The sequence below is a fragment of the Neophocaena asiaeorientalis genome, unplaced genomic scaffold (assembly GCF_003031525.2).
Source record: "Neophocaena asiaeorientalis asiaeorientalis breed wild unplaced genomic scaffold, Neophocaena_asiaeorientalis_V1.1 scaffold119, whole genome shotgun sequence".
In the NCBI taxonomy this organism is placed as follows: Eukaryota; Metazoa; Chordata; class Mammalia; order Artiodactyla; family Phocoenidae; genus Neophocaena; species Neophocaena asiaeorientalis.
The window spans coordinates 1,454,499-1,468,347 of NW_020175821.1; the positions used below are offsets into that span (position 1 = coordinate 1,454,499).

The following is a 13,849-nucleotide window of genomic DNA, read 5'->3' on the forward strand; positions in this document are numbered from 1 at the left end:
GCATGGTAAATCTTGACATTTGCTGAACATGGGTGACAGGTACACAACTCTCTCAACTTTGTGTATGTTGGAAAATTTTCATAATAAAACTTAAAAAAAAAAAAGCCTGCCTCTCTCAACTTTGTGTATGTTGGAAATTTTTCATAATAAAACTAAAAAAAAAAAAATCCTACCTAGTACTCTAAAGACCAGATTGGTAAGCAAACATAACAGTAATAGACATTAATTGGGCACCTAATATGGGCAAGGCCCTGCGCTAGGCCTGGAGGATATAAAGAGGTAGACATAGTCCTCTGCTCCAAGCAGTCTGGGAGATAACATATCTTCACCTTGACTGAATGTGAGGAGTGAAGGAGAAAAGAAACCAGGAGGATCCCAAAATGAACCCAGGAGTCAGAAAGAGAGTGTTCCACTTGCTCAGCATGGTAGGTGGGCTGGAACTGACTGGAGCCAGCAGGTCGGGTGGGAGGGGAGGGGAGGGAGGAAGAGTGCGGTCTGAGGCAATATGAGACAGAGTGGTGGCAGGACACACACAAGGAGACATATGTGGGTAGTCAGGGTCTACAGCACATGGAAAATGAGGCTGAGATTCTCCCTCAGCAGATATGATCAAAGCAGCAAGAGCTGCCCCCCAGAGTGGGGGCAGGGAAGATCTTAGAAGACATCAACTACAGAGAAAGAAGAGAGTGATCAGGAGAAAAAGTGATGAGGAAGACAAGAGTAGACACATCTTTCCATTTCACAAATGGAGGAAATTGAGGCCCCAGGAAGTAAAGATCGCTGCCCAGGCAACAAGGCTGTAAACCTCAGCCGGTGCCCCGAGGCGGCCTCCGATAGCTGTACCTGTGCAGTTGGGCTGAGTGCCGGCGGCAGGGCCTTCGGAGGCTCAAGGAACTGCAACTTGTCAATCTGCTTCTGCGTTGAGGCCCGGGGACCAGGGCACCAGGGCAGGGGGCCGGGAAGGGGGGCCTCCGGGGGCAGTCATCCTGGAGCCTGCGCAGCGACCTGAGCTGCTCCGGTCTCCTGTGGGCCTCCAGCAGCCTCGGCTTCTCGATGGTCCTCTTCAGCTGGAACGAGACCCTTCTCTGCCGGCCGTTCCGCTCCGCCACCCGAAGCGCGAGTCTCCGCAGGAGCTGCGGGTGCACCACCGTCTTCTGGCTTTGGACCAGGGGAGACGGCTGAGTCTCAGGGTCTGTCTGGCACCATGAATCAGATGGAACAGCGGCTGCAAGTTCTTTCTCTTCTATACGGTCTTGCTGCAGCTGCTGCTGCAAGCCGGCCGGCCAGGTCCCTTCTCTGAGTAGCCACTGCTGGTCTGAGAACGAAAAACACCCTGAGAGAAGGTCCGCCCGTCCTCCCTCCCTGGACTCAGGCACCTCTGGCCACGGCTGCACCTGCACAGAGTGAAGAGCTGGCCAGGGTGACGTGGCGGGATGAGGGCCACATGGCCCTCTGGGGCAGGAGTGCCGGGCCCCCTGACCACAGGGCAAGTGGACGAAGCCCCGGGCCTCAGCAGGGCAGCGGGCACATGCTAGGGCCAGCAGCAGAACCTGGAAAAGCACGGATGAGGGCAGTGAGGAAGGTCGCTTCCTTATTCTTGCTTCCAGCCCCCGTGTAAGAGCCTCTGGTCTCTAAAAGAGGAGAGAGAACCCCTAACACCAAAGATTCCATCATATCACAAAGAAAACAAAGGAGAGAATACAGAGGGCCAGGGCGGTGTGGAGAGATGGGAAGGGGAAGCAGGCTCCTACCGTCTTTAACCTGTTGGCTGGCACACGTCCCATCCAGTTCCCGTTCCTGTTTGGCTCTAATCTGTCCCGCTAGGATTCGCTGCCTCAAATCCCCCACGAAGCACAGGCGCTGCTGCTGAATCTGGGCCCCGCAGGGTGTCTCTCCAGCCCTTGGTGGCCTGTGGTCCTTGTCACTCTGCTCTCCCAGCGCTTTCCTGTCACAGGGGCCGGGGTTACCCGGGGGGAAATGTAAACCCAGCTCAGCAAACACCTCCACGGCCTTAGCCCCTCCCATGGAGTCCTGCATTCAATAAGGCAGAGAGGGCTTTGGACTTCTGGCAACTTGGGACACACAGGCACGGTGTCACAGGCAGCTCATGATGTCACAGTGCGGGAGGGGAGAACAGTCCTGAGACTAGCATATTCTTAGACTGTGGGTTTAGCAGAAACACAAGTTCATTTTGGTTAAGGAAAATAACCAGGAAAGAAAAGCGGCTGTTTTTAGAAAACACATTTTAGCTAAATCAAGAAACTTTGTCCTTTAAAAAAGAATAAAAAGGTATCTGCTAAAAATCTGTTGTAACTAGACTAGAGCAGAAGCTCCAGAAACACTGTGGGAATGGAAATCCTCTCCTCCATGTTCAGCGATCATGACTGCACCTCCACTCCTAAAGCAGAAACCCTCTTGATGTGGTCGTAGGAGGAGAGGGAACTCAGATGCACGCCAAGCTGTGTGTGCAGCAGGAGCCCCAGGGGAGAGCTGGTCTCCACTCAAGGGCTGTTCTCGGTGAATGAGCCCTGGATGAGGGTTCAAGAGCTTTAGACTCGACCACACCTTTCAGAGATACATGCTGACATGTTTACTGGTGAAACTGTCCAAGATTTGTTTAGATCCGTTGGGGATATAAATGAAACAAGATTAGCCATGAGTTGATCATTTGTAGAGTATTTAAAAATTTCCAATAATACAAAATTTAAAAAGGTTTTCTTGGGACTTCCCTGGTGGCACAGTGGTTAAGAACCCGCCTGCCAATGCAGGGGACATGGGTTCGAGCCCTGGCCCGGGAAGATCCCACATGCCGCGGAGCAACTAAGCCCACGTGCCACAACTATGGAGCCTGCACTCTAGAGCCCGGGAGCCACAACTACTGAAGCCAGCACGCCTAGAGCCCGTGCTCCACAACAAGAGAAGCCACCGCAGTGAGAAGCCCACGCACCCGCTAGCTGCAACTATAGAAAGCCCGTGCGCAGCAACGAAGACCCAATGCAGCCAAAAATAAATTTATTTTAAAAAAGGTTCTCTTGGCTTTCATGAGGACCCGGGCTCAATCCCTGGCACCTCCACCTAAAAAAAAAAAAAATTCTAGACTACAGTCATGCTTTTACTCTGCCACCAGGTTCTTGTGTGACCATGGATAAGTCGGAGCCTTCCTCTGAAGACTGACAGCTTCTCCCCTCATGCTAACCTCTCCCTAGGTCACACGTGACTTCTATGCAAGGGCCTCCCATGCTGTTTCCGCAGGGCCTCTCCGTCCCTGTCATTCAGGTTTCACAAAGAGCCAAATGCACGGGGGCTCCACTCCGGGCTGGGAGGGGGAGCGTCTGGGAAGGGTCAGGGTCTGCTGGAGACCGACACAAAAGCCCCAGCCAGCCTCGCTTATCCTGCCCTTGGCCCTCATTCCAGCCCCAGGAGGCCACGGCTCTCAGGCTTGGAGATTCTCTAAGTGACTTGACACTAGAAGCAGACGACAAACCATCTGAGCAGTATGCTCTGAGGGGTCCATTCCACTTCGGAGGTTTATCACTTTGTAGAGCAGAATGAAAGCAGAGGTCCCCAAACTACAGCCTTCGGGCTAAATGATGCGCTGCCTGCTTTTGTGAATCAAGTTATTGGAGCACAGCCACACGCGTGGTTTATGTATCGTCTCGAGGGCTTCCGTGCCTCACTGGCCCAGCAGAATAGCTGCGGCGAAGGCTACAGCACAACCTGGCCCTTCACAGAAAGTCTGCTGCCTCTGTCTTAGAAGAAATTAAGATTTCTTAACGTAGCCTTAGGAGGACAGTGAAGGAGGGACGGGTGGGAGAGTGAATAGATGGATGGAGGCGTGGGTGGGAGCTGACACAACAGCAGGCTCCTCTCTGGAAAGGAGGCTGGGAGGTGACTCAATCTACAGTGAGTCCAGGAATCAGGAGGGGCCCAGGTACCTGTGCGAGTGTGCTCTGGGGAAGACGGCTGCTGGCTGCTGTGGGCAAAAGGGCAACACACAAGAGTGGAAGGTACAGAAAACAGGAAAGGCGCCGTTCGTCACACATAAGGCAAAGGCCAGGGATAGCAACTGGAACAAGAAGCCGGTTAGCACCACACAAACAGAAAAAGCATTTAATGGAAAACATTTTACACATATATTTATATGTATCACGCCTGTGTCACAGCTCCAAATTGTGTCTGACCACAGACACGGCTGAATTACAAACCCGAGCCCATCAGAGTGTCTTAGACACACCCAGCTAAGATCTACAACATCAGATACAAGGGGTAGGAAGGAGATCTTTATTCTGAATTCCCTGAGAGTGTTCAGCTTCCTTCTCTGACTGTCCCCGGACCCTCAGATTTACAATCTGCTTCTCCCTAGAAGAGAGCTCCTCCACGCTTCCCCGGGAAAAGCTGTAGCCAGCCTGTCAGCTTCTACAGACCCAATACAGCTTCCTCCATAGCAGCCGCAAGCCCACAAGGAGAGGCTGTCTGGGAGGAGCCCCACAGACATGCACGTTTGTCTGAGGAGCCATACACCATCAGACTGAAAATGTCTCCTGTGCTGAGTACATCAGCCAAGTTCCCCAAAAGCATGTGAAAAAGAACAAGGCGACCTAAATGCTATATGTTGGGTAGATCACCAACGGCCAGTCTTCAGTAACCTGCGGCCAAGGACCTCTGTCCCTCTCAGATGGTGCCCTTCTCCCTGGGGGACTCCAGCATCCCCAGCTGCTGCCAGGGCTCCATCGCGCCCTCCGGCTGCTCGGCTCTGGCAGCTTCCACAGCAGAAATGCAATGGCACCTACTCGCTGAGGTGGCAGAGGTTAGGGCAGCAGCAACAGTGTCCCCCTAGAGCTTAACCTCTAGGCACTTAAGGTTAAGCTCCCAAAATTCCCAGGAGGAAAATGCCAAGAACACAGACAACAGACAGTTTTCAAGGACAAACTCTTCTCAGGTCCAGATCACTCACTGCTGCAGGGAGAAAAGGAGGCCGACAGGCCAATTTCCCCTGCTCTGGAGGCAGCTCTGGCTTCACAGGCTCCCCACCAGAGAAGCATCCCTCCAGAGAGAAAGAGGGCGGAAAGGAAACCTAGGACACGGGGAGGCTTCGGAGCCGACCCCAGCCAAGAGCATATGAGAGACCCTCATGGAGATACAAGCCCAGACGGGAAGCCCTGCTGACAACGTGCAGGGCTCCGCACACTCACTTTCTCTCCCGGCCCCTCTGCCTGCTCAGAGGCTTGAGCCCACACCACCCACTGCTGCCAGGGGCTGGCGCACACGTGCTGGCAATGGTAGCTGGGCAGGACCGGCCTGGCCCACAGGCTCCCAGAGCTGGAGCTTAAGAGCGAAGGCAGTGAGGGGGAGAGGCCTGCTTCTCCAGTCCCCCTCTGTCCTCTGCATGAAAGGGTGCATTCTTGGTGCAACTGAAAGGTCACGCCCATGCCCATGGAGCTAGAGAGCCTGAGAAGACCTTAAAAAGGCAGAAGCCCAGTGTTCTCTGGGGTGGATGGGTCCACTGGGGCAAGGTGGGAGGACAGGAAAGCAAAAGGGAGGCCACCTTCCCGGGCAGCCCCTGCCGTGAGGGCCTCCCGGCAGCGGGGCTGTGGGGTGTCGGGCACTGGGCACTGGGCAAAGTATTCCATGTGCACTCGCTCTTTCAACCTGTATCACGAGGACCCCTGGGAGGGAGACGGTAGCATCCTTACTTAGAGGTGAGCCAATAGGCTCAGAGACTCAGTAGCTTGCCTAAGGTCACACAGCTTTTCTGTCGTACAACTAGGAGGTAAGGTCGCTTTACCCAGCTCCAATGTATCTCTTCAGCATCCAAGGCTCTTTAAGTTGGAGAACCGTTCCCTGTAGACCTCTGGACTTTGGGAAAAACACATCCTCAGTGTGACTTCCCAAAGGAACTGACCTAAGACAAGGCCTCCTTTCATGACTTCACTACAAAAAGGGAGGCCACTCTGACAAACAAGAGCCCCGGCCTCAGTCCTGAGTCTACCTTGATCTTGATATGCTCCACCCTATGTCACCCCTCAGGGCCCACAGTCACCCAACACTGACCATCCTCCCTTAGGCCCTGGAGCACTGCCAGCACGTGTGCGCCAGCCCCTGGCAGCAGTGGGTGGTGGGGGCTCAAGCCTCTGGTCGTCAGCAGCCCTCCTGTGAGCACCTGCCTGCTGCTCGTACTACCTGCCTCAGAGTGCTCCTGTCCTCATCCAACATCTCACCACCGAGGTCTGCCCCAAGGCTATCCTCAGCTGCCATCAAGGCTCCTGGCCTGAGGAAAGAGCAGCAGGGGACCAAGGGCCATCAGAACCCTCCCAGGCACCCTGTGCTCATGGTGCTGGACAGCCCCCCACACCAGGGGTCGCACAGGTACCGGGTTCCCTGCTGACATTTTCTACAGGAAGTCTCCAAGGTACAAGCCACTGTGGCTTTCAGAACAGGACACCATTATTCCCAGGATCCAACCCACAAGGCATCTCGATCTGGGAGGGGGCTTCTATGCAGAAATGGATAAAGAACGACTATGAAGAAGAAAAGCAGTTCCCATGAGTCATGTAGAAAACTCGGACCCACACTCCACAGTCTCAAGGCAGGTGAAGCGAGTAGCACAGGGCAGAGCCCCAAGATATTTTCATGTTGGTCCTGGAGTTCCTGCCCCTCATGCATAGTACTGGGCCCATGGTTATGAGGAAAAGAGGCTTCTCAATCTCACAGTAACTTTAAAAACTCAGAGGAAGCCACAGTCCTGGAGCTAACTGACACACATGTGAGCTCACACACAGGCAGGCCAGAATTTAAAGGGGTTAATAGAATTTAAAGAGGTAGGTCCAAAAGCAGCAAAGATATCCACAAATACATCAGGTGTAAATCTTGTTGACAGAGGAAGGTGACCACAGGAAACATCATATGATATATACCTCTTTCAGTGATGAAGAAAGTTGCAATACCCAAGGGGAAACGAATGAAGGCCACGACCACCACCCTGCCAACCACCAGCTGAGCGGCTAGCTCAGCGTCCTCAGAACACTCGCCCACGTTGGTTCAGACCAGGCCTCATTCCGAGCTTGGCTGCTACACTCATCTCCTCCCCGCTCCATGTTGTAATGAATTAAAAAGCAAAACCAAAACGTCCCACAGCAGAACGAGCAGCTGTCTCTCACCTTTCCTTCCCAAGCAAAGGGCAAAGACCCAACCGGGAGGCAGTGACATCTCCGTCCAAATCCAGCCACTCCAGAGAGCCACTGCTACCAACAGTCTCTCCAACCTGCAGACAAGGAAGGAAGCATCATCACCCCCATCCCAACAGACCCGGACAAAGCTCGACCCCCTCCAGAAAGGAGAAGCGGGGAGGCCAGGAGCCACGTGGAAACACCAGGTGCTCACCTGCCTCCTCTGCCGAAGGACGGCGGCCTCTGCGGGGTGGTTGAATCGGAACTTCTGTGCTTTCCCCAGGGTTATAACTGCTCCTGTGGCACAGAGACCGACGCGAATTCAATGCACAGCTCGCGTTCTGAGCACATGTAACATGCAGGCCACGGTTCTGGGGCACAAAGTCCTGCCCCCACAAGTTGATAATTCAGCTGAGTCAATAAGATATGTATTCATTGGATACCGTACAACGTATATATTGAATTAATGAGATGAACAGGAGGAGCTCTGCTATTCCCAAGGAAAGCGAGATGAGCTCCAGGTGGAGTAGTCAGGGAATGCTTTGTTGAAGAGGGGTATCCAAGCTCAGCCTCAAAGGACAGACAGAATCTGAATAGATTAATAGTAGGAGTAATAGTGACAGTAATCACGATAAGGGATGTTTTCTAAGTGCCAAGAACACTGCTAAGAACATTACACAGACTAGCTCATTCAATCCTCACAACGATTTTATTATTATTCCTATTTTACAGGAAATTGAGGCTCAGAGACTTTCCCAAGGACACAGAGCTAACAAACACAGGTACTAATTTCAGAGAGTCACTCTCTACTCTGGAGCCCTGGAATTGGGGCTTGTTTATGGGAAGAGGACTGTATTAGGGAATCTTCAGATCTCTGGGTGCAGAGGCTGGGTGTTCCATCATTAAAGCCTGCCTCACTGAGTTCTCTGGGTCTGGCCCATGAGAATGGAGCTCGCTGATCACTCATCCTGGCATAAACCGGGCTGTAGGGGGCCCTACCTTGGGTCAGACGGCAGGAGGCGGTGACCTCCCGGCCATTGACTGTGCAGCGGGCCCCGCGGGCAGGACGCAGAATGACGACCCCACAGGCGCTGGTGATAGTGCAGTGGTCTCTCTCGATCCACTGACCCTGCAGGACTACAGAAGGGGGCGGGGGTCACTTGGGTGGAGGCACAGCCCAGAGAAACACCTCCTCCAGTCTTCTGATGAGATCAGAATCCACATCTGGAAGATCTCACATCATGACAGGAGAGGAAGAGCCACCCCCTGAAACCACCCAGACCTGGATCATCCCACCGTGTGGGTCTCCTCCTATCATGTTCCAGACCCACAACCTGTCAGGGAAAGAGGAGCGGCCCCTCAGACCTCAAAGATTCCTTCCTCTCAGAGCACCATCACGTTCCTCTGAAGAAACCCATCCAGCATGGATACCTGCCACAGAGCATCGGACCCATATGCTCTGTCACTCACCAATGTCCTGTTCCTGGTCTGAGTCAATCCTTCCTATTTTTGTTGTCCCCTCCTAAAGGGAAAAACAAAGCCATTTTAATGAGAATAAAAACGGATGCAGCCCTGCCCCCAAAGGAGAGCCCACCTGTTTGAGCGTCATCACCGTCCTCCCATGCCCACCCCAGCCTTTTCACACCACTTCTCAGCTTTGCTCCAGGATGTTCTGACTGCTCTGCCCACTCACGCTGCAGCCCAGGAAGCCCCTTAGATGGTGGGGTCAGAAAAATGCACGACTAAGCAGCACCAGCTTTTTGCAAAGTCCAACTAGGGCTGGCCAGCTCCTTTCTGTCCCATAGCCTGGAGTTAGGCCGTCAGAGCTTCTCTAGTCTGGGGAAGTGGGCACATGGGTATAGCTTTCTCCCGGGGCTTAAGGTTAATGTGGTCCAAGTTTGGTCCAGTCAGTCTCAAAGAGACATGCCTTCTAGGATGATGTATGGAAGCACAGGATTTTTACCTTCTTGGTCCGCAGATGAAGTTTAACAGACACCAGATTCTAAGAAGAGTAAAGCACAAAAAAGAAGCACAAAAAAGAGAAAAGCACATCTAGAATCAAAAAAGACTGGAAGAGAGTACAAGAGAGGAGGGGGAAACTGGAGTTACTATCAATGAATCACTGGGTTAGTAGAAGACAAGGCCTTTGGCCCTTGGACTATAACAATGCAGTTTAAGACCACATAGCTCTGTTTGAGGAAGGCAGCAACACGGCAACAGAGATGCGAGTTTAGATATGTATTTATCTTTTCTTTTTTAAAGTTTATTTATTTATTTTTGGCTGCATTGGGTCTTCGTTGCTGTGCACGGGCTTTCTCTAGCTGTGGAGAGCGAGGGACTACTGTTTGTTGCGGTGCGCGGGCTTCTCATTGCGGTGGCTTCTCTTGTTGTGGAGCATGGGCTCTAGGCACGCGGGCTCAGTGGTTGTGGCTGGAGGGCTCTAGAGCGCAGGTTCAGTAGTTTTAGCGCACGGGCTTAGCTGCTCTGCGGCATGTGGGATCTTCCTGGACCAGGGCTCGAACCCGTGTCCCCTGCGTTGGCAGGCGGATTCTTAACCACTGCGCCACCAGGGAAGCCCAAGATATGTATTTATCATTTACATTTAACTTTTCCCTGTGTCCCGGGCACTGCGCCAAGTGCTTTACAGATAGCTCTCATTTAATCCTCTAACAACCCAGAACGTAGGTATTACGATCAGGAATCTGAAGCTGACAGGGGATAAGCTGCCCAGGGAGCCCACCCACTAAGTAGGACAACCCTGGCTAGCATTCAGGTCTCTCCAGGTCCTGTGCCCACGTGTTTCCAACCTCGCCAAACCACCTGCCCGGTGACTGATGTTTTTGAAGTGACTGGAAAGTTCTGCACTAGGCTTCACTATCAGCAGCCAGAAAGGAGGGCCCTGTAGCTCTCCCAAAATCGCCTGAGGAGAAAGACCCCTGGAAGGAATGAACAAGGCTCTGGCTCCCCCCGCACACCCACAACCAGCCAGAGCCCAGGCTTTTCCTCTCAGCCACTGAAGATCACACGATCCAACGGATGCCGGTCTCCAGACACCACCATCCAGAATCGAGGGAGGGGGGTCAAGACCACTCTCAGGGGTTCAAGGTCAGCCCTGATGATGAGGCACATTCCTCCCAAAGGAATAAAGGCCACAGCACATCCCAACTTCTACATCTGCAGAGCAGAAACTACCCCAAAATGTGCTGGCATCTCATTTAACATGGGCTGAACTGGCGCCTGTGCCTGCTGCCCCTCTGCCTCTTTATGCCTGTTTATTGGGAGGGGCAGCAGCACAAAGGCAGTTATGAGATGAAGTCCAGGATATCAGTAACCTGCTCCACCCTCCCTTCCTGCTGCCCGCTCCCCACCTAAGGTGCTTCCCAAGGTGACTCAGGCAAACAGTTCCCAGGCCACTGCGAGGGACTAGTTCTGGGTCTGGAACCAAGTTAGCAAATAAAAACAGAGAATCTTGATTGACTACTGTTACACTACTACCCAAACCAGGATCTAAACAAACAAAAAGGGGGCAAATGGGTACAAAACCTGCAGAAATGCCATGATTAGAAGTAGCCTGAAATCCTGTTTCCCCAGGTTCATGTCCAGAACATGAGGGAGGGAGTGACCCCCAGTGCACTGACTTGGCAAGGACACCAGCACTCCAGCATCGTCCATCTCCCGCCTCCAACTCAATCTCCCCATCATCCTTCAACCCTCTGTGGCTACCCTAAGCTCTGCCACTTGACGTCTAACTTCATCCACTCACTCCACCTCCAATCAATATATCAGATCAGTTCTACTCAAATACTGAGTATTTTAATCCATCTGGTCTCTCCTTGACCTCCAACCTCTCCCCATGGTTCTGACAAATGGAACGATTGATAGCCTTTGGTGTTCAGATTTGTTATTAAGGTAACAGATACTTCTGCCTGGGGCATTTTCACTGAGATGATTTATACTGTGTCAAAAAAAGAAGCTACTTTAACCTTCTGTCTGGGAGGCTCAGTCTCTGACAACTTCCCTGAGGGCTTATCCTCAGAACACAGACTTTCTAAATGTGTGAGACGTGCCGACATCTTCCCACCACATGTACTGCAGCAATAGCAATCTGACTTCTCCAGGGATGACAGCAGCGTCACACATCCCCATAAACTCTGTTCCTTTTAAATGTCAGTTTAACGTGCTGGGGACAATTATCAAAATGAAGATTGGATTTTCAATGAGCATAGGGATTTGGGCCATGTAAAGTATGTTCAGCCAACCATGGGGACTGTCCTTCTATAGTAGGACACTTTTGATGAGGACAGGATATGAGATTACATGGGTCACTAACCCTCAAAACACTTCATTCAGAAGTGAGGCCCTGGCCTCCAGGTGACAAAGAACGAGGGCAGCGAGGTCTTTGTGGAAGGCCTTCACAACACTCTATTTTCTGTGGGTGGCTGCATGTCACGCCCTGGTCACCCCTCACCCCCCAGCTCTCTAGACTCCTGCATGCTTTCTTGAAGCTTCCTAAATCTACTCCCTCTTTCCTCTCTTCTTTCCCAGGCAAACCTAGTAATGGAGAAGGGGGGTTGAATGAAGTGGGAAAGTACGGGAAGGGAACTGTTTCAGATCTTTTGATCCCTTTAGCCTCTGAAAGCCGTCTGTGAGCAGCCTGTATTTGCGGAGAGCGCTCAGGAGTGCCGCCGGAATTTCGAGGTTAGGATTTCACCTCCACGACTGCACTCCTGTGCTTCAGGAAGCCGGATAAGGAATACAAGCATTATTCTTACTTTAAAACAAGGAAATTTAGGCATAGAGAACAAAAGTAAGAGAGACAGTAGCAGCAGCTGAACACCAAATGATTGTTCTGATTACTAGTCTTCTGCTGTATTCATACAAAAACAAAACATCAGTTGGTTGGCAGGCCCAGTTTCCTGAGGGCACACCTGAGGGCAGCTCTGCGGCTTTCTTCGATGCTGCCGGCTTTTCCCTCCCTGACCTCTGGGGCCAACGGCTTAAGGAGAGAGGGGGGTGCGCCCGCCCGCTCACCTTGAGGTGATAGAGCACGACACCTGTGCTGAGCACATCGTCCTCCAAGGCCATCAGGTGTGGCAGGCTGGAGTCGATGACCAGCCCAGCCCTCCTCCTGTTGATGTCCACTCTGTAATGTTCCACGAGGGCCTTCCACTCGTTCCACTTACGGGCCCAGTCTTTAGTCAGCTGGTCAATCTGAGGAGACAGAGGAGGTGGTCTTGGACACTCAGTACAGGGAGCAGATGAACGGTCCAGCGCCATCTGGCCCGATTCCTCACGGCATCACTTCCTCACTTTCCTCCCTGTGACTATTCAAGGCCGCACATGGGCCCTTGCACCTCTGTGAGCTCTCTCTGTTTTCTAAGTTTTCCTCAAAAAGCAACTGTTACTTTTATAAATAGAAACTCAAAAATGTTATTTTTAAAATTTTCTGCAATGAGGATGTATTGTTTTTATAAAAAAAAAAGCACCATAAATGTTATTTTTAACAATTATTTGGGGACTTCCCTGCTGGCGCAGTGGTTAAGAATCCACCTGCTGGGCTTCCCTGGTGGCGCAGTGGTTGAGAGTCCAACCCAACTCAGCCAAAAATAAATTAATTAATTTTAAAAAGTTAGTTGGGATTTGAGGCACATATCTATTGATATGTTTAAATTCACCTTTCCACCCCCCTCCTATGTGATCCATACTGGGAGTCCTCTTGTGAACTTCTTTCCCAAGGTGCAGCACCTTGAGTTCTAATATAAGCTTGTATGCACCTCAAACACCAACAAAGCACCAAGACGAGTCTCCCCAGGGAGAGTGAAGACTATGAAACTAGTCTGAACTACCACACAATAAAAAAATAACAACAGTAATAACTAATGTTATTAAACGCTGAGGGCGGCGGGTGGTGTAAATTGGGAGATTGGGATTGACATACATAATACACACTACTATACATAAAATAGATAACTAATAAGGACCTACTGTACAGCACAGGGAACTCTATTCAGTACTCTGTAGTGGCCTATATGGGAAAAGAATCTAAAAAAGAGCGGATATATGTATATGTATAACTGATTCACTTTGCTGTACGGCAGAAACTAACACAACATTGTAAATCAACTATACTCCAATAAAAATTAATTTAAAAAAACACTGAGAGATTATGGATCAGGAACAGAGTTTTAAAAATAAACACACCGGGGCTTCCCTGGTGGCGCAGTGGTTGAGAGTCCACCTGCCGATGCAGGGCACACGGGTTTGTGCCCCGGTCCGGGAAGATCCCACATGCGGCTGGGCCCGTGAGCCATGGCCACTGAGCCTGCGCGTCCGGAGCCTGTGCTCCGCAACGGGAGAGGCCACAACAGTGAGAGGTCCGCATACCACACACACAAAAAAATAATAATAATAAAAAAAATAAACACACCAAGGCTTCGAGGCCTTAAGCTAAGCCCACTTGGGAAACATGAAGGAACAATGTTGAATATAGGGTCCTTTTTATTTCTTACAGTGGAAATTGTTATCAAGGCAGGAAGCTTCTTTTGGGAGTGGAAGAACTGAGGAAGACCAGGAAAAGGAACTGGATTCAGCTAAGTCCTTCTCTCATAAAGAGAAAACTTAAGAAAAAAACAATCATGCCAAGTTTAGGTACAAGTATTTTATGACTCTAGAAACATTCTTTT

The 13,849-nt window shown here is 51.3% G+C and overlaps 1 protein-coding gene across 1 annotated transcript in view; it reads right to left on the minus strand.

The window, feature by feature from the left end:
- STARD9 (StAR related lipid transfer domain containing 9) overlaps window positions 1-13,849 on the minus strand; it is a 122,520-nt gene that overhangs the window by 26,657 nt on the left and 82,014 nt on the right. Inside the window, exons 16-22 of the mRNA XM_024732387.1 lie at window positions 12,198-12,377; window positions 8,637-8,688; window positions 8,166-8,303; window positions 7,381-7,463; window positions 7,158-7,261; window positions 1,752-1,945; window positions 844-1,315 (exon numbers count right to left, since the gene is read on the minus strand). Of these exons, the coding sequence (XP_024588155.1) occupies window positions 844-1,315; window positions 1,752-1,945; window positions 7,158-7,261; window positions 7,381-7,463; window positions 8,166-8,303; window positions 8,637-8,688; window positions 12,198-12,377 (1,223 nt within the window). The remainder of the gene's footprint in view (window positions 1-843; window positions 1,316-1,751; window positions 1,946-7,157; window positions 7,262-7,380; window positions 7,464-8,165; window positions 8,304-8,636; window positions 8,689-12,197; window positions 12,378-13,849) is intronic.